This window comes from Buteo buteo, chromosome 10, assembly GCF_964188355.1.
Source record: "Buteo buteo chromosome 10, bButBut1.hap1.1, whole genome shotgun sequence".
Taxonomy (NCBI): Eukaryota; Metazoa; Chordata; class Aves; order Accipitriformes; family Accipitridae; genus Buteo; species Buteo buteo.
In genome coordinates, this window is record NC_134180.1 from 14,837,446 (window position 1) to 14,854,252 (window position 16,807).

The 16,807-nt window shown below is 36.9% G+C and overlaps 1 protein-coding gene across 2 annotated transcripts in view; it reads right to left on the reverse strand.

The window, feature by feature from the left end:
• Window positions 1-16,807, reverse strand: part of BRINP3 (BMP/retinoic acid inducible neural specific 3) — a 233,730-nt gene that overhangs the window by 103,532 nt on the left and 113,391 nt on the right. For both annotated transcript variants that reach the window (XM_075038714.1, XM_075038715.1), the window contains exon 3: window positions 3,415-3,605. In XM_075038714.1, coding sequence (XP_074894815.1) covers window positions 3,415-3,605 — 191 coding nt within the window. The remainder of the gene's footprint in view (window positions 1-3,414; window positions 3,606-16,807) is intronic.

Consider the following 16,807-nt stretch of genomic DNA (forward strand, 5'->3'; position numbering starts at 1 on the left):
GGAGTGGAGGAAAGTGATCTGTGGGCCTCCTAGTGATGGCCCAGCCCAACACAGCATCCCCATTTGTGCACAAAATTTAACAAAAATGAGCAGCCACAGCTCTCCTTTTCCTGCAGATTTAACACTGCAGACAGTCAGTACAGAAGCAGAAGTTACTGCTGTGCACAGGCATGTGATCTTGCCTGTGAACCCACTGCCGAATGGATTACATAGGGTCTTTCTACCGTGCGGCTTGAAGCTGTTCCTTATGGACATTTGGCTTACGTCACAAGAAGATAAAATTTCCATAAGAAAAAGAAGCAGTGAGAAATGTCATTTTCCACATTATCTTGCAGCAGCAAGAAAAATAGAACTCCCCAAAGTTCTCGTTTAAGAATGCCCTTGAGGAGTATATTTCTGTGTTTGTGAATAAAGACTTGGGAACGTGTCACAAACAACCATGTGCAAGAGTTTCCTTTATGGTCAAAAAGGGATAATCATGAAAGCCAAATAGTCACAGAGGCACACAAATCTTACCACAGGATTGTTCATTTGCCAAGCTTTCCTTCATGCCCATGAATACAGGTGACTGGGGATTCATTAAAGTACTATGCACACGCTTTTTGGTCTTCTGTTTTTAAGGAGCTACATAAGTGACAAAGCTTTTAGAATAAAGCAACTTGTAATGAAAGGGAAAGTACTAACACATTATTGAAAGAAAAAGATCTAATTACATGTTAATAAAGTGTGGACAAGCATCTCTGGGAATCCCTGTTCAAACTAGCCCAAAAAAAAGAACTAACACATAGAGGAAAGTATAGGGTTATTAGCTACCTCATGAAAGCATTCTTAGAAATTACTAATTCCCTGTAATTATTTTAACTGAACCAATTTTGCAAAGTATTCAGTACCCATCCAATGAAAATGGAAGGTAGCAGGTGTGCCTGAAATCATGCCTAAAAACTGAGGCTAGGGATCTAAATCAAACCCCAACAAAGTCAATACAAAAACCCTCTTTGACTTCATTAAGCATTGATAGAGTCCAGAGGTCAACACTGTCTCCCTATGAGTGGAAAATTTTTGCAAGCATATGGCAACTACTGCATTTTAGGGCCTTTGTGAGGTGGTCTGAAGAGGGATGAGAAAAGGGTACCCTACCTCAGTTTCTCTGAAGCAAATCCTGAGTCTTCAGGGAGAATATTGAATGTTTAAGCTACAATTTTCAAATATCTTCAAAGAAACTACCTTAAGTTTTAGTGTTTACTTGGGGCCGTACTTCCTAAAAGGTGTCAAGTCTGTAGCTCTTCTGTGATCAGTGTGATACTGGCGCTTTGGACTTTTAAAGAGCAGCTATTCTTGTGTTAGACTGTTTTCCCTGAGAGGAAATGGACTGAAGCCAACAAGCATGCAAGAATGTGGAGGCTACCATTCTCATGGAAACTGTAGTCTTTCAGATAAGATACTGGTTTCTGGTGTTGATCACATGAAGGTCGAAGGTCATGTGATAGATGAAACCTGCAGCGTGTGAACAGTGCATGAACAATATGTACGTACATGCATCATCAAACTAGGCCCTATAAAAAACATGAGGACACAAGCCGTGGTGTGCACCCACCACTGAAGAATTGAAGACTGAGGACCAACGGGACGCCGCTGGATCCATGGTGGTGACTATCCTTGCAACTCTATCCCAACTGCTTGCTTGATTTCTGCCTTTTCTTCCATTCTACCCTATTGCTACTATTTTCTACTTTTGATACTTTTGATAATAAAAACTCTTTTGGGTACATGGCATTTGACCTCGTTTGTGTCTTAATCTCGCTCTTGGGATCATATCGAAACCTTCCCCAACGTTGGATCAGGACACCAAGATATTAGGTCCAATTTCAGGTTGAAAATAAATTTAATTATAAGGCTGTTAGTACTGAAATTTATGTTAGTTCATAATTAGCAAATAGATAATAATAATAATAAAAAAAATAATTTTTACCATTGGATAATCCTTGCATTAGGATACATGCTGCAGCCAAATCTTTAATTATTATGTTTTATATTTTAAGAAACATTTTCTTTCTCTTCTGCAGTTAGTTTTTGTGTTTAGATGTGCTATGTGCTGTACACAAGAAAATATATGGTCATTTATAAAAAGTGTACTTTTTGCATGGAAGAAATATACTGAGTAATTAAAAGTAATTCCAATTATTCCAAATTGCTGGTCAACACATGTAATTTGTTCTTAAATTTCTAATGGTAATGTATTTGCTGTAGAAGCACTAGTTCCCAAAATAATAATAAGAACTAGTTCTTTATTATTTTAAATAACTACAGCAAGACAGAAATTCACCTTGTTTCTAGAACAGTCTTTTCCAAAAGGGAGCTACTCTGAGCCATTTCAGTTGTTATAGATCTCAGATATCAGCCAAAAGAGAATAGGAAGGCTGTCATTTCCTTAATATATGGTTAGAATTCAGTTATGAAATGTATTAAAGAGAACCATTCCTCAGGTGAATAAAGGATTTTGACAAGACTGTCCTGCTGGAAGGATACTCAATCACCAGAATTATCTTTAATATAATCACCCACCAAGGGATAAAACTGCATTTCTAAAATGTCAGTTCATTTTGTAATGCCTAGATGGGTAATCACAGGTACTAATTATCTTTCATTCGGAACAATTTATGCTTTCTCTTGAACTTTAGGCCTCTTCACTGGATTTCTTCAATCCATTTGGTGACTGGATCCCAATTATACATCAGGCTACCCTTTCCAAATTAGTCTGTGGGGATTTAGAGATGCAGATTCCATTAAGTTAATAGGAATCACATGGCAAAGCCTCATCATCCCATTTTGAAAATTTAGTCCCACTGGCTAAGTGGAGACTAGTTCTAAAAAGGGTAGAGTGACAATATAGGGACTTCCCAGCAGCCAAGGTAGTTTAAAAGTTTCCTAGCTGAAAATATTTGTTGGAAATAATTGTTACTGGTTTTCTTGCTTCACCTCTGCAGTACTGTAATGGACCCAGATAGCTGTGTAATCTGTTATTATGTAAACTGTTATAAGGGCCTCTTACAGAAAAAATGTCACTCTCCTTCATGACCTCTTAGTGCAGAGAAACATTCCTAAAAGACCAGAAGCATGCACACCAGGAACTCGGGTAACGTACCTCAGTCTTAGCAACACGATTTCTTATCTTTTTGTCCTTTAAATTGTTTACACAGCATCAATAAAGCAAAGACTAACATCAGCAGAAGGGGCCACGAGGCTTGTAGACAAAACCTGTTGCCATGCTTTAAAGTCCAGCCCAGGGAGGGTTGCTCAGCCCAGCTGCTCTGAGAAGAATGAGCACCACAGTTTTACAGAGAAATCAGTTGTGACCAACACTTTTAGTTCAGTCACACTGAACCCATGCACAATATTTCCAAGCGATAGCCCTACCTCCCAAGGTAGCTGACAGTAGGAAATGTGTCCCATATTTCTTGATAAGGTTTTCTGTGATCTGTTGAAGGGTCGGGCGGCGTCCGAGTAGCCTTATGTTACGGAAGAATTCAGGGGCAAGTGGCAATGGGGAGCCAAGGAAATTTCTTCTTTCAACAGCAAGATTGTTTACTTTCCAGCGGCCAAACTCCCTGCAAAACAAAGCAATACTCACTCAGAAATATGTCATTCAGACAAATGTTCTTCATTTGCAAACTACTCTGCTCTGTTGACTAGCTGGGGGCGACTACCTAGGTATTACAACAGGCCTTAACAGTGATACTCTGTCATGTGTTATAGGCATAGGACAAGCAACGAGTGTTATTTATTAGAAGTGGAGCCTGTACTCCATAACAAAATCATTGTTTGGAAAAAATAAATAAAAAGTGAGCCACTTAGGATGCTGCTGTTCCTGTTGATATGTTTAGTCTCTGATGTGAATACAGCCCTAGAACAACCAGACGGGCTAGAAACTGAAACTAAATTAATAATTTCCCCACATTTGGACCAAATGCAACAAGTGTTTTCATTAGCACAAGGCAAATTTTAAAAATATTTCAAGAAACAGGACATGTTCTTTGCTTTTTGATGATAAGTCACTTAGGTACGTAGCTGGCTAATTTGAACGATTTAGAGAAAGACTATCATACCACATTTGACCTTACTATGGTATTTCCAGTTTTCTGTACTTTTGGCCTCCACTTTGAAGAAATATGCAGACAGTAGGACCAATTCCTAAAAACAGATGACTTTTCAATTGTAGGAGAGAGATAAATGAATTCAAAGGCTTGTACCTTTCCCCTCTCCAAAATAAATCAATGATAGCAGGGAAAACAAACAAGTCAATTACACAGCAATAAACACATCTTTTATTCATTTACTTACCAATTAAGATACCAGATAGAGTTATTAGTGGAAGGACTCATTGTCCTCAAAATCTAGCCCAGATACACAGCATTTGCAGTAACTTTGCTTTTGCAAGGTACTTCAATAGCTGGTTTGGTTACAGACTCAGTACTGTGAGAATTAAGTCCAAGGCAACCTGTGGACTGTGGTTTAGCTACCACTTTGCTGAGTCATTCATATAGCTATGTCAGTTAAGATTTGCCTTAGATAAGATTGTAGAAAAGCAAAAAGATTAGAAAGCTTGAAAGATCCTGCTGAAGGTCCCAGCTAAATATAGTACAACATTCATTTAAAAAATTAACACAGAAGGCAAAAATCAAGGATGCAGCAAGCAAATAACATCGGAGGAATATCTGAAACACAGCAGTTGCCCGTGGCTGAATGATTAGGATAAGCTATGTAATACATAATCAACACTAATATTTTTTAGTACTTTTAAGTCCACAACTATTAGTAGAACCTAGATAAATACATTCTTGTATAGCCCTTCTACTTTCCAGCATCCTTCTGTTTCTCTTGCAGATCCAAACTGTCTTATCCTCAGTCTAGCTTATATTTACACAGATAATAGGTGACAATTGGCTGCAGCTCCTACGAGCTGCCTTTCCTCTCAGACACATTCTTGCAGATGCCATTTTTTATCAAAAACAAATTGGAAGAATTATAGTAGAAAGAGCTTTATGTAACTTAACTGAAATTTAATGCAATTTACCAGTCAAGAGCATAAGACTAAACAGAAGCCCACAGTTTCTTAAAGACTCTGCATATCACCAGTGTGCCTAAATTAGTATTTGGAAGTCGCTATTTGATAGGTGTGGGGTTTTTTTCAACTTAGTTGTCAGGTTTTAAAGTTTTCTGTCACAAATTTACTTTCCTTTTAAGAAGCTATAAAGCCAATAATCTCTTTTTTCAGCTTTTATGGAACTACTGTGTATTAGTAGAAAGAGATGAGAAAAATTACACACAAACATATTTTGTCTCTAAAATAAAAAAAAAGATTAATTGGGCATATTGACCACATTAATGCAGGCACTAAAAACAGTGAATTACCCTGCACTGTAAATGTACTTTTCAATTGAAAGAAAAAAGGAACAAGAAAAACAGGTTTTTATTTAAATTCTGTGCTTTCTGGGCGTATTCGAGTGGGGTTTTTCATTTGAATACATCAGAGAATATAGGTCAGTTGTAGTTCTTGAACAGACCATCAAGACAGAATTGCTTTGACAGCAAGAAAAGAATACAAGCTCTATAATGTAAAACATTCATTTTATACCTTGAAACCTTTTCTTCTAAACTTGCTAACTGACTAATTGTATCAAAGCTGAGGTTCAAACACAAGAATAACAGAAAAGTTGCAATTCTTAGAAAAGTTAGTTTGCTGCTACCCTTCATATGATTTTCATTCTCAAAGTTTTTAAGGACAGAGAAGACCACCATAATCCCCTCACCTGCTCGCTTTTTAATGCAGTCAAAGGAACATAACCAAATGGCTCTTGCTGTCTATGTCAGCAAGTTTGTGACTGAAGAAGAAACCATTTCCCAGAAAAACATCTCATCCTGACTTAAAAGCTGATGCTGAAGATTTCTCAGAATTTCTCAACAAGCTGTTGTAGTATTTAACTACAGAGTGTGCTTTTTTTTTTTTTCAGTTTGAACATTGCCAATTTCAGTTTCTAATTTTTGGAGCTTTTAACACATGTCAAGCAGATTAAAAGTTTTTCTCATTATTAGGTACATTCTGTGTAGCTAATTACAGCTCTTGTCTGAATCTCCTCTTAACCTTGGGCTAAGTTGATTGCCTTCTTTTGTGTTTCTTTGTGAACTGTGGTTTTAGATGATACATCTTACAGCTCTTCTCCAAAAGTGGCAAATGATTTCTTAGAAGAGTAAAACTAGAAATGATGGCCTCATCCATACCAAATTCAGAAGTATTTCCAAGTTGAGGTCCTCCTGTTCTACTACAAGTCCTTTATTTACTGAATCCAGGGACTAAGTTATTCTAGCACTAGGAGAAATTTTTTGGCTTACTTAAGCAACCTTGAGTTTATTCCACAGTTTTTGCTATGGAAAGATTGTTTTGCTTTATCTTATGGTATTTCAGAGAGAGGAAGTAGGCTAAAACTATTATAAAAGTTTTGGCATTCTTTTATGATTCAGAGTGTATAAATGGAAACAATTATTAATGCAGCAAGTAATCATCCTTTGAAATTCACTGCTGAGGAAACTGAGGGAATAGAATATGGAAGCTGGATTTTTTTAAAAAAGATGACAGTTTTATAATTCTGCCACAGACTGAGTTGAAACTTTTAGAGAACTTACAAACCAGCTTTCATATTTTCCTGGAGTCTTTCTTAAATGAAGTGTTTTGGAATATGGAGAGATGAAGACCTAAACCCTCTGGGAGAGACAAGAGGAAGCTTCATCTCTGAAGATAAAAGAGGGACACAGGACACTAAAAGTGAGCTGCCTGGCTGCAGGAGCAGTGATACCTAGATGTGGACAAGGAAGAAGCGACTAGCAGCTTCTCCAACAGGAAAGCTGAGGAAAGATTTCAGACTTCAGAAGTAACTGGGTTTATGAGAGCAAAGTGTAGCAGCAGGGAAACCTGAGCTGGAGTTCAGGGCGGAGGGTTCACGCTACATTATTTCTAACATGTTGAGCAAGGAGGCTTGCACAAACACTTCCTGGGTTCGTGAGAGTCACTAGTAACTGCTATCCTAAAATTAGAGAGAATTTATTTTTTCAGAAATATCACTATAAGTAAAATCATATCCTTATCTTCCTTTTATATGGCCTATATAAATATGTGTATTTATATATCTATACATATAAGTTCCCTTTCTTCTCTTGATTTCACCTTGCAAGCAGCAGTATATTCTCTCCTATTTCCTTCTCCCCTCTCTTATCACACAGTAAAGCTCAGCCTTTATTTACCTGTTTGTCTTGCAGTCATTCTCTCTAACAAAAACTCTCCAGCCCTCAAACAATTTTTGTACCAAATGTGCATTATTCTCCTTTGGAAATCATGTTCCTGTCCACTGCCAAAAGCAGACTAGCAGGCCTGACAGAGTTAATGATCTTCTTCTTAGTAGAGGAAATACTGCCTTCCAAAGTCACTGGAGTACCATTAATCAGAAGAACACCTCCCACAGAATAGCATAGCATCAGTGCTGGCTGCTGGTCAAGAAAACAATTATGCACTGAATACAAACACTAGAGGTATTAGAAGCTTATTCTTTCCTCCTTTTCCTCTTCTTCTACTGTGTAAGAGCCAAGCATAGCAGCTGTCATGGTGCTATCAAGAAGCTAAGATTTAATAGCATGTGGTACTCCCTGTGCTGCCCATCTATTTCCAGCCCGAACAATATGTTAACCATTGGATAGAATTCTTTAATGCTCAGGGCAAAGCCTGTTGTTGAGAAGCATGATGGCTTCGAGTTCCTGGGCTTGCACAAGAGAGAGGAAATAAGTCAGTCTGGCTCCTGGGATAAAGTCTATAATGGAACTGTGTAATCATAAGTAGTGCCAGAGGCCATGGGCAGCATTCTTTCCATCTTCCTACATATCAGAACCATGGATTTATATGTTCTACCAAAACTCTGTTTCCTGGCTGGTTGGCTAATACATACACAAGAGCCCTGAAGCCCAGCAGTGGCAATTCTGACCAGCTGTACTGCATGCATGCCACAGCCTCTGTCTGCTGAATGGGGTCTCCTGCCATTTGTTCTACTTAGAGAAAGTTAGGTTGAACAATGATCAATCAGGAAGCCAGTGTGGGGTGAAAACAAGCAAAATTTAAAATATAGTTTTTATTTCAACACTATTTCTTTTATTATTTCCAACTATTTCTTATTTATTTACTATGCTGTGACATTCAGAGTGATGTTTAACCTAAGAATAATGTTCTGACAGGAAACACCCCTTAGTAGAGTATTGTACAAGTTGTAGACGTGTTTTCATCTTGAAAGAAGCTTAAATTGCAAGTGGATCTGAAAGTAATTCTAGGGCATCAGGCCAACAAGGGCTGTCAATGTCTTGAATTTCAAGCCATAGCTTTTTTTTTTCAAATGTGTGTATAAATTATACATTTTCTTCTACCACTGCATTAATTTCAATACATTTTAAATCATATGATATAAGGAGATATAGGGAAAGCTTTCTATAAAATATCTAGTTGGAGGAAATAAAAAAAAAAGCCATTGTACTCTAAAATTGTAGTGTGTAGAAGATTTAAAATGGGAATATAGCCTCCGCTATTGCAGATTAGGTCACAGCCTACAAAGAGATTTACAGTGAGTCTGATGGATTCTTCTTAACCACAACAGTCTCTCCTAAGGTTAGCCATAAATAAAATTGAGCCCAGGCAAAATTAGCACTGTTAAGCCTCATTGTAAGTAACTTGCGTGTTTTATAAAATACTAGTACCGGTAAGCATAAATGTTAACACATAGTATCGTGCCATAGCTGGGAAAGCACTCTTGGAAAACAAACTTCACATCATTTTTAATACTAAAGACCTCTTCTGTGTTCCTTTCTCTTAACATCTTCTAAATGAGACAGCTCCATTCTTGGATGGTGAGAAGGTGACTGTTTCAAATGGCCTGGAATGACAGTGGGATTCTGAAGCCAGTATTTCCCATGCAGCTGCAAGTTAATCTGTTGGCAGAACAGCTCAGTGGGACAATATATGGTGTTTTTCTCCACCTACTTTCTTTATAAGACCGAAGATTTCTTAATGCCTGAGGCCATAGCTTGCATAAGGCCAAGATGATATAAAAAGAAACTACTACCATATTAAACTTCAGAAAAAAAAGGTCAACAAAACGTTATAATGCTCATGATTTGCATCATGCACTGATCTGTGACTAGGCTTATGTAGGCTGCCAGCTGCACAGACATAAACCAAAGACAAGCTCAACTGCCTGGCTCTGATAGGGTCATAATACTATCAACCACATTTCCTCTGTTCCATTCAATGTAAAAGCTATGTATAGCTATAGCTGTTGGGGGAAATTGTACATAGGTTAATTCCTCTATAAGAGACAGGCTTAGAGTGGATCGTACATACACCACTTGGTCCGAACTACACCATGTTCCTACAGATTTTTTTAAAAGAGGATCCTATAGGAGAAATATCCCATTACCTTCTGGCTAACTACTGGCAGTTCTACAACAGTAACACATAAGTATGGAAAATATTTGTTAGCAGAAAAAAAATGGCTTTTAAAGAGAAGATTCACCCAGATGTGGCCAAAATCAGGATCAGGTAATAATAAGCAAAGCTGTGTTATTCACAGATTGTCAGGTGAAAAAATTCTCCTTACCAGCACAGATCATAAAAATTTCAATGTTTATTAAAATCAGTTAAGTGATAGAGAATCTGCCACAATCTTTACGAAATGTTTGTTACGGTTGATTTTTACTATTCGAGGTGAAGAAGAAGGGAATCAGTTCTATCTTGACTGAGCAGCCTTCTGAAAATATCTACCTTTGTACAGAAACATGGTAATAGGGACAAACAGTGCAATATGGGCAAAGTAAACATAAAAGTTTCCCTTGACAGGAAGAAGAAGAAGGGCCTGATAATATAGAATACATCTTATCTATGTCTTTTAAAATTGTTAATTATCCAGACATGGTGATTAAAGAGAAAAAAATTCAAGATATAATAAGCTTCTTGTAAACATATTTCCCATTGCTAAAATGGAAAGTTTTTCTTCATAAACCATATCCTCATAATTGTCTAGCATTTTCCCAAAGTCAAAATGGAAATGTTTGCTGAACACATAAGTATTTTCCATAATATTATTACATTTATACTGGTTTTCACCTTATAATGAATAAGCACTATCATTAGGATTTCTTTTTATCTTAAATACTATTCCTTTGAAACATCCTAGGAATATTTTTGCTTTTCTATGCCTTTTCCATCTTATCAGTTTCCTAGCACTTGAAATTCCACTTCCAGAACTAGAATTCATTAGTATCAGCTTCACTATCTTCTTGCATTATGCATATGTAATCTGTAGAAATCTATGAACAAATTTTAATAAAAAGTATATACATTATATACCTAGAATGTACTCAGATGTATTTCTTTTTTATGACTATTCATACTAAGATTATCTTCCCAGATACTGTGACATAAGTGATGTGAAGCATCTCACCTGCCATGAACATCAAAGGGTTTGCTACACAAGAAGGTGGCTTTCCTTTTGTCCATGTCCGATAGACATTTAGTGTCTATAATATATGTACCAAAAAAATTTCTCCTCTAATGAAATCTGAGAGGGAATTATTTCTGTATCTTGTCTTGTGGCTTTGTGTTTGTCTTTTACCTACAGTTTGTGATACACTTCCAAACACTCTTGTGAACCTTCATTCAGAGTCTCACTGTTCACAAATTTAGCTACACCTATATTAATGCAAAGGTATTTGCACAAAACTAACAGCGCTTTGTGACTTAATCTTGTTTACCTTCTGCCTCAGAAGAAGCTCAATCACCCAAACAGTATATATTTATAGCATGAAGAATGCACTTACTAGGAATATGTTGCAAATTACACAAAAGATAAACAGCAAGAACAGGCAGAGTACAAACACTTCTGAACTGAAACATGTTTGTATGAACTATCTGTCTAATAGTGAGGAACTAGTGAATTAGCTGGTAAAATTGCACCAGTTTGTGCAGGCTTCTAAGACAAGCAAATAATTCATTAGCCCTACATATGATAATAATTAGTCACAGAGAGCAGAGAGGAAAGGGAGAATTCCTAGTAAAACCTACCCTTGCCTCTACTATATCTGAAAAGGAGAACAACTGGGGTACTTAGGAGGTGTTTCTTACAGTCTGAGTAAGCAGAACCTATATTTTGCAGCTTTTTTATATTTCTGGGGTTTGATTATTTAGATATGCTCTGGCCAGTAGGTGTTCTTTCCTGTGTTAATGACAATAATGGTATGGATTCACATCCTGCTAAGACGGTGGCATTTTTGGAGTCACAAGTAGTTGTCCATCCAATTAATTATGAAAAGTCCAGGTCACTACTCATGATCACTGGTTTATATACTTATTCTTCCCTTCAAGAAGTACTGATTTCATGGTTTGTCACATGTCCTAGAGGGATAAGACTGTTCATTCTCCCCTTGACAGTACCAAGAGAGTTTCTAACACCTTGCACCCGTATTGCTTAGGCTAATCCAGCCCTTCTACAGTCTTGACAAGCTCAAAACATCATTTTTTCCCAGTTCACATCTGCCCATAGGAATAATTTACTATCTAGGCAACAGGTTTTATAAAATGGTGCATTTGCTTAGACTTGCAGAAGACTAATGAAATCCAAAAAATTCCTCTGACTTGAAGATTCTTGAATTTCTTTCAATTTATTTTCAACCATTATGAAAGCTGATGTTGTCTAAAATTCAATGTGATAAAAAGATATGGATTGAAATTTTGTAAATGTGGTATAAAAACTGTTTCCTGTGTTTTCCACAATGCACTGATTACCTCTGCTCTGTTTCCCAGAACACTTTTGGAGAAGCAGGTATCTTACCTATAGCTAAAACAGTAGTTAACCTTTAAAATGGAGAAGTCTGCCTTGGAGAAGAGTTTTTTGATACAATAAGGAAAAGAGTTATGAGAAAGAGAAGCAGCAAAGTGTATTTACAGTCTTTTTGTCTAACCTTAAGAACCAATAGATATTATGGTCTTGTTCCTGTAGTTGATTGTACATGAAATGAAATGAAACTCAGAAGTCTCTGGAGCTCTCACTGAGGAGGGTCTTGATGGATTGGACTGTACCTGTCACTGCTTCAAAATCAACAAGAAAATCGGATTATACTTCCTTCTCTTCTTGTCCTGACTAAAATAAAAAGAATGGAACCGGATCTCTTGTAGAGATAAGGAAGAAAGTTGAATCTGTGAAAGTGTTTTAGTGCATGAATCAACACATGAAAATACCATTTGTGAAGACTGAATCAGCATAAAGATCTGTTGGAGAAAAGAAATCATAATAGAGGATTCATTGATTCAGTGTTGATGGATAGTCCCTGATGAATCACAGGGGAAACACAAACTGCTAAAATTCTTCATCACTATGTGCTACAGTTCATAGTCTCAAAGTCTTTGAAACATCTTTTATTACTATTTTTATAATTTCTGTTTCAGAACTACAAATTGATCTGTTGTACTGGGCAATAAAGAATGCATACAGACAAAACCAAATTGTGATAAATAATTGAAAATTTAAAAGTAGTATTTCTTATTTACCCTATTTCTCATTTGGAAAACTGATGCACAATAAGGCTAAGGGTACATAGCAATGTGAGCAGGCATGACCTCCTTCTGTCCATACTTTGGAGCAGACCAAAAAGCTTTATGATCTGGACAGTGTGGCAGGGAATGTGAGCTCTTAAACCCTTTGAAAACTGTTTGTTTGTTTATTTTTAGGATGTTACTGATGCTCAGTATGGGCTTAGGCTTGGTGCCATGGAGACACCAAATTCCTATCTACTCAAACCAAAGGCTGATGTTATTCCTGTTTGCCTGGAACTAGGAAAAGGTACCTTAAATGGTTGGCATCAAACAAAATATATATTCTCAAATAAATTCTCAAACAAATACTGATCCACAGCCATATCTACAAAGCTATACATAATGTCTAGAATTGTTCTTTTTCCAGTAAGAACGTCATATAAACTTAAACAATCTTCTATAGTGTAGATTATTTGGCTCATTTTCTATACAATTTTTAAGTTTATCCTTCCAAATACAAGACTTTTGTCTCCCATTTACTTCTACGCCACTCTTGCAGAGTGCATGCCAGAAGTACTATTTACAGCACTGAGAGATGACAGTTACTTAACCTGCACTTGAATTTATAAAGGCAGTTGTTTCTACCAACACTCTGGGATGAGACTGGATTTACATGAGTGTAAATCTCACAGACATATGCCTAAACACTCTTTTGATATTGTGAAATATAACAACTACACTGTTGCTGCTTGTAGCAATTCAAATTGTTGAAAGCAGTAGAATGTAAACCAAAATATTTTCTGAAAATACTTCGGTGTGTTATTTGTTTGTTTATTGCTTAGCTCTTGGGGGAATGTGCTGCTGATCTTCTTTGCATCTAAATGTTATCCTCCTATCTAAATGTTGTTTCACTGGTAGCAGGAAATGCTCAGATCTCTACTTGCACAAAAAATAAAGCCAGGTATTCTTATTCAACATATAAAAATGTTTCCATTTTATTTTCTACCACAACAAAGGATGCTTCTGGTTTAGGACAACTATTTGTATTAATTCCAGAATAAATTTGGAGCTTTGGTTTATTAAAAATGGTCCTGGTGTTATTCTTTTTTCCAGTGGTGTAGATTGCAAATATCTCTAAAGAACCGGTGGAATTACAGCAGTGAGCTGAACAGAGAATCGGGGTGATAAACTTGTCAATATAGTTCCAGATTACAAACACAGAGCTTTCTAATGCTCTTAACTAAATAAAAGTGTTGAATGGGAGTTGAGTTACTAATTTCTGCAACAGAAACAGTTAAGCCTTATATATTCTCTGAAAGAATAAAGCCTATATATCTGTAATGTTTCAGTTTACTTTCAGTCCTTTTGAATAACATGGATGTAGAGATTATGCCAGGTGGGGAAACAAATGTAGAAACAAAACTTTCAGGACTCTAGGACTTGTATAAAACTGGGTAGGTCTGCTTGTAATACACCATATAACACATAAATTGGAGACTTTGTATGCATCTAGAACTATTCTGAAGCTCAGACTACATTAAAAAATGCTGAATAAGATACTTAATCCCTCTACAGAGTCCAAATATGAGGGCTTTCAAGAAGTTTCAGATAGAACAAAGCTCTGATTTGAATTTTACTATTGTAAAACTCATGTATTAAGGATGCATTATTATAAAATTTCTGTGCACCTGCATCCATTTCATTATCCCTCACAACACCTTTGTAGAATAGGTCTGAGAGAAAAAACTAAAAGTGATTGTGGAAAAACTTCAAGTGGGATATAAGCACCACTGGGAGATAAAATATTATTTATAATGTCATATAATTATCATACACAATATAAAATTTATTTATAATGCCATGAATACCAACACAGATTGAGGAGTGAGACTTTATGCACCCAACAGAGGTTGGAACAAGAATTGCAGAAGAGGGACATATTTTACAAACAACAAAGAGAAGCGATACTTGGCATATCATCACAAACATTTAGCTGTGCTCAGAGTTACTCTGTCTTTATAGTAACATGGTTGAGCAAATGCCTGTTCTGTATCACTGGTATGTGTATTAACAGTGTCATAACTGTGTTTGAGGTAACATCATCATCATCAGAAATGGTGGCTTGTTAGTGTGAGTGAAAAGCCGTGTGAGTGCAGCTATACTGGTGGTTCATGTTTGGTCAGCTTGCCAAGGTCAGAAGACTTTCTTTCTCTTTTCTTCCATTTTATTCATGAAACAGGAGTTTTAACATGTTTGAGAAGCAGTGTAAGCTCTCCAGGCCACTTGCAAGAAGAGGTGTAATTATTGAATTAAAATTAGCAAAAAGATTATTACCTTCTAGGTATATTTCAATTTGAGGTTGATTAGCCAATAATTTCAAATTATTAGCCACAGTATAGCAACTGTGTTTAGGACCCCATTCTGGCTGCTATTCTGCACCAAGCTAAAGATAATGAGGACCTAAATGAACATTACAGTACTTCCCTAGAAATGTTGCTTAGGAAGAAACAGAATGCAACATGGCTGTACAGATCTAGAAATAGAACCAAGATTAACTGGTTTTTCAATCCATATGCCCAGCAGACATGATGGTATTTTCATCCAACTTCTTTGTGTAAGGAGCAATGCTGGGCAATTACTGGGGATTCTGTTTTGGCCACAGTAAACTTAATCTTAGCTATTACTGTCTTTGCCAGAATGATTTGCATCCTATTGTAGAACATGCCAGCTTTGCAATGCTGCCATGAAAAAATACTGGTGCATCTCCAGTGTGTGCTGTTTCTCATAAATCAAGATTACATGTTAGATATTGCCCAGTATTTTATATGTAATAAGAATATGTTAGAGGTGTGAGGATAAATGAAGTAATCTATATTGCAGCTATGAACAACGGCAGTGCATTACTACAAATCTGTTCAAGTAGGGGCCTGTGGTAAGTTACAAAGTCTTGCCCCTCCAGATTGCCAGCCTGAGTACAGTTCAATGTGGTAACAAAGCATTTTTGCTATCTGATGGCTGCCTAATGGCCAGTGTGAAGGGAACTCCAGCTCCAGTTCCTAGGATAAATGTATATATCTCACAAACATATTACAGGAGGAAGCTAATCAGCATATTCATAAATACTCTCACTGAAAACAATGCAGCAAACAGGTAATACCAGTGTTTGCTCTCCCTGTTTCAGAAAATGTAAGCAGTGGAAAAAAGGATGGTTGAAAAATCTTCTGTCACCAAGATTAATGCTACTTTTATGTTGCTTGTGAATTGAGTTGCCTTGGTATAAGATTGTTCTGTTACACATATTGCTGGTTTAGCATGAAGCTCACACAGCCACCAACATCTGTAGATATGTTCATCTTCTCTGAGTTAGACCTACTGTGGGGCAGACAGTAGTGATTCTTGATGTGTCTTGGACAAGGTCAGAGCAAGTTACTGTACCATATGTGCGGAACAATTTGTTTCACCCTTGAACCAGGGACCAGATTAAAGAGTGTCAAAAGATGACGATAAATTAGGAGCAGAAAATGCATAAATAGCTGAACAGCACAGAAACAGAAATCTCCTTCCATGAGACTCCTTGCCCTACTTTTCCTGTGAGAAGTTGTTCACACACAAACAAAGCTACAAAAACACAACCTCCCTATCTCCCCTACAAGTCAGTTAGTTCTCTACCAGGTAGGAAGAGATAGAGGTAGATGTTTCTTTGGTTTTCTGGCAAGAGTTCAAGCACAGTGTCATGAGATTAAAACAAAAGCTTAGACAGATAAAATAGAATTATCTTCTTGATTTCTCCTGCTTTTTGCTCAACTTAAACTTGACAGTTCTTCGTGGCTGAGATTTAATTTCCCTTACTACAGGGTCACCATAGAGTGGTGAATAACTCTTTTCCTCCTGCAGGGGTCACAGACATCCACATCCAGGAGTGGTCTTTAGCAAAAGTGGCTTCACCCCACTGAAACTAAGGCAGAAAAAGTAGAAAAGCAGGTTTCAAAAAGAAATGCATAGCTTCCACAAGAACACTGGGTTTCCTCAGATATACTTTGGGGAGTTAGAAGTGTGTTATACTGTATACTGTTGCCTCTTTGGAGACAATCTTGTCTTCATGAAGGCTCCTCACTGGCGCATCATCTCCTTTGTTATGACTGAGTTGCAGGGAAGTACACACTGACATAAATCTGGCAAGAATTCCAGGCTCCA